Source organism: Amphimedon queenslandica, unplaced genomic scaffold (assembly GCF_000090795.2).
Source record: "Amphimedon queenslandica unplaced genomic scaffold, v1.1 AMPQUscaffold_13521, whole genome shotgun sequence".
Taxonomy (NCBI): Eukaryota; Metazoa; Porifera; class Demospongiae; order Haplosclerida; family Niphatidae; genus Amphimedon; species Amphimedon queenslandica.
The window spans coordinates 1,224,011-1,225,398 of NW_003546243.1; the positions used below are offsets into that span (position 1 = coordinate 1,224,011).

The 1,388-nt window shown below is 38.0% G+C and overlaps 1 protein-coding gene across 1 annotated transcript in view; it reads right to left on the minus strand.

Annotated features, from left to right (window-relative positions):
* LOC109580680 (uncharacterized) overlaps positions 1–1,382 on the minus strand; it is a 2,517-nt gene extending 1,135 nt beyond the window's left edge. The window contains exon 1 of the mRNA XM_019994121.1: positions 1,287–1,382. Coding sequence (XP_019849680.1) covers positions 1,287–1,338 — 52 coding nt within the window. The 5' untranslated portion in view covers positions 1,339–1,382. The remainder of the gene's footprint in view (positions 1–1,286) is intronic.
* Between the last annotated feature and the right edge of the window lie 6 nt (positions 1,383–1,388).

The window sequence follows — 1,388 nt, forward strand, 5'->3', positions numbered from 1 at the left end:
AGCATACTTCATAGCAAGGTCCCTCATCTTGCAATCAAATGATTTCATGTCAGCAGAGCAATAACTGATGAGATAGGTCGCCATTAGAAGAATCAATAACATGCTTCTGACCATCTTTCTTGTCTTTTTTACTCATGTGATGAGCCACACCTAGATACTATCCACACTATTTTGAATATGAATAATACTAGATCTATAGTTAACAAAGAATAATAGGTGACAAAAAATAATAGCAATCATGTAGCCAAAAAACAATAGCATAAACTATTCATAGCATCAGCAAAAATAGTCTATAGTTTAAGATAAGCTCAGCAAATCAACAATCATCTTAGCCAGGTCATCATCATCAGGCCATTTACCAGCTGTAGTACCATGATCATTGCCTTTGGCCTGCCAATCGGCAAGACTCATTCCACATTCTGTTACTTTACCAGTTGGAGTATAAATTTTGTTATCATGGACAACTGTCATTCCATCCCCAGAGCATGTAGGGTTACCGTAATCACCATCAGATGTTTGAACAACCACGTTACTATAGAAATAATCTTCATGTCCTTTCAATTGACCATTGATTCCAAATCCACGACCAACATATCCATATATGTTATTGTAATGGTGATTATCATGCCCTCCAAAGTCGTTCTTCATTCCACTTCTACTGTAAGCAAAGAAATTATCATGTGTTTTGTAATAGTTGGAGCCATCATCATTATCAATAGCTAAAATACTATCGTAATTAGCTATCATAAAGTTGGAATATATGTAATCCCAATCTTTGTCAGGACTAGCTGTACCATTTCGAACTTTAGTAACAAATACTTGTCTGTCCCAGCTATTGAATGGACCATGATCCCCAGATTCACGACAGGTGTTGAACTGTAAGTTCTCAGCTACAGTACTTTGTCCACCAAATCCGTCATTGAAATTGATTCCAGCACGAGGTCCATTGAAGTTAATGTTACGCATGATGGTATTCTGACATGATTTTGCTTGAAAGTAAAAGGATGATTGTTTCTCCCATATGCCTAGCTCGTGAACAAAGTTGTACATGATGCTCATGTTACGTGGTTGATTACCATCAGTTCCATCCCAACCCATTCCTGGAGCATCAGTACCACTTGTGTATCCCCACAATGCAATAGCAGTGCTACCAAGCCATCTAAACTCATTGGTTGTTATGTTACCGAATCGATTATATCCTGAGATCATGATACCATTACCATCAAGTACTTCAAAGATGCAACTCTCAATCAGAAGATTCTCAGTTCCTTCAAAGAACAATGCACCAGTTCTCTCCAGTGCCCAATCACCTCCAGAAGGCATTCCATGAGGATCCATATATGTGTATGGAGTATCCCTGAAGTTAATACCACGAATTGATAGTCCTT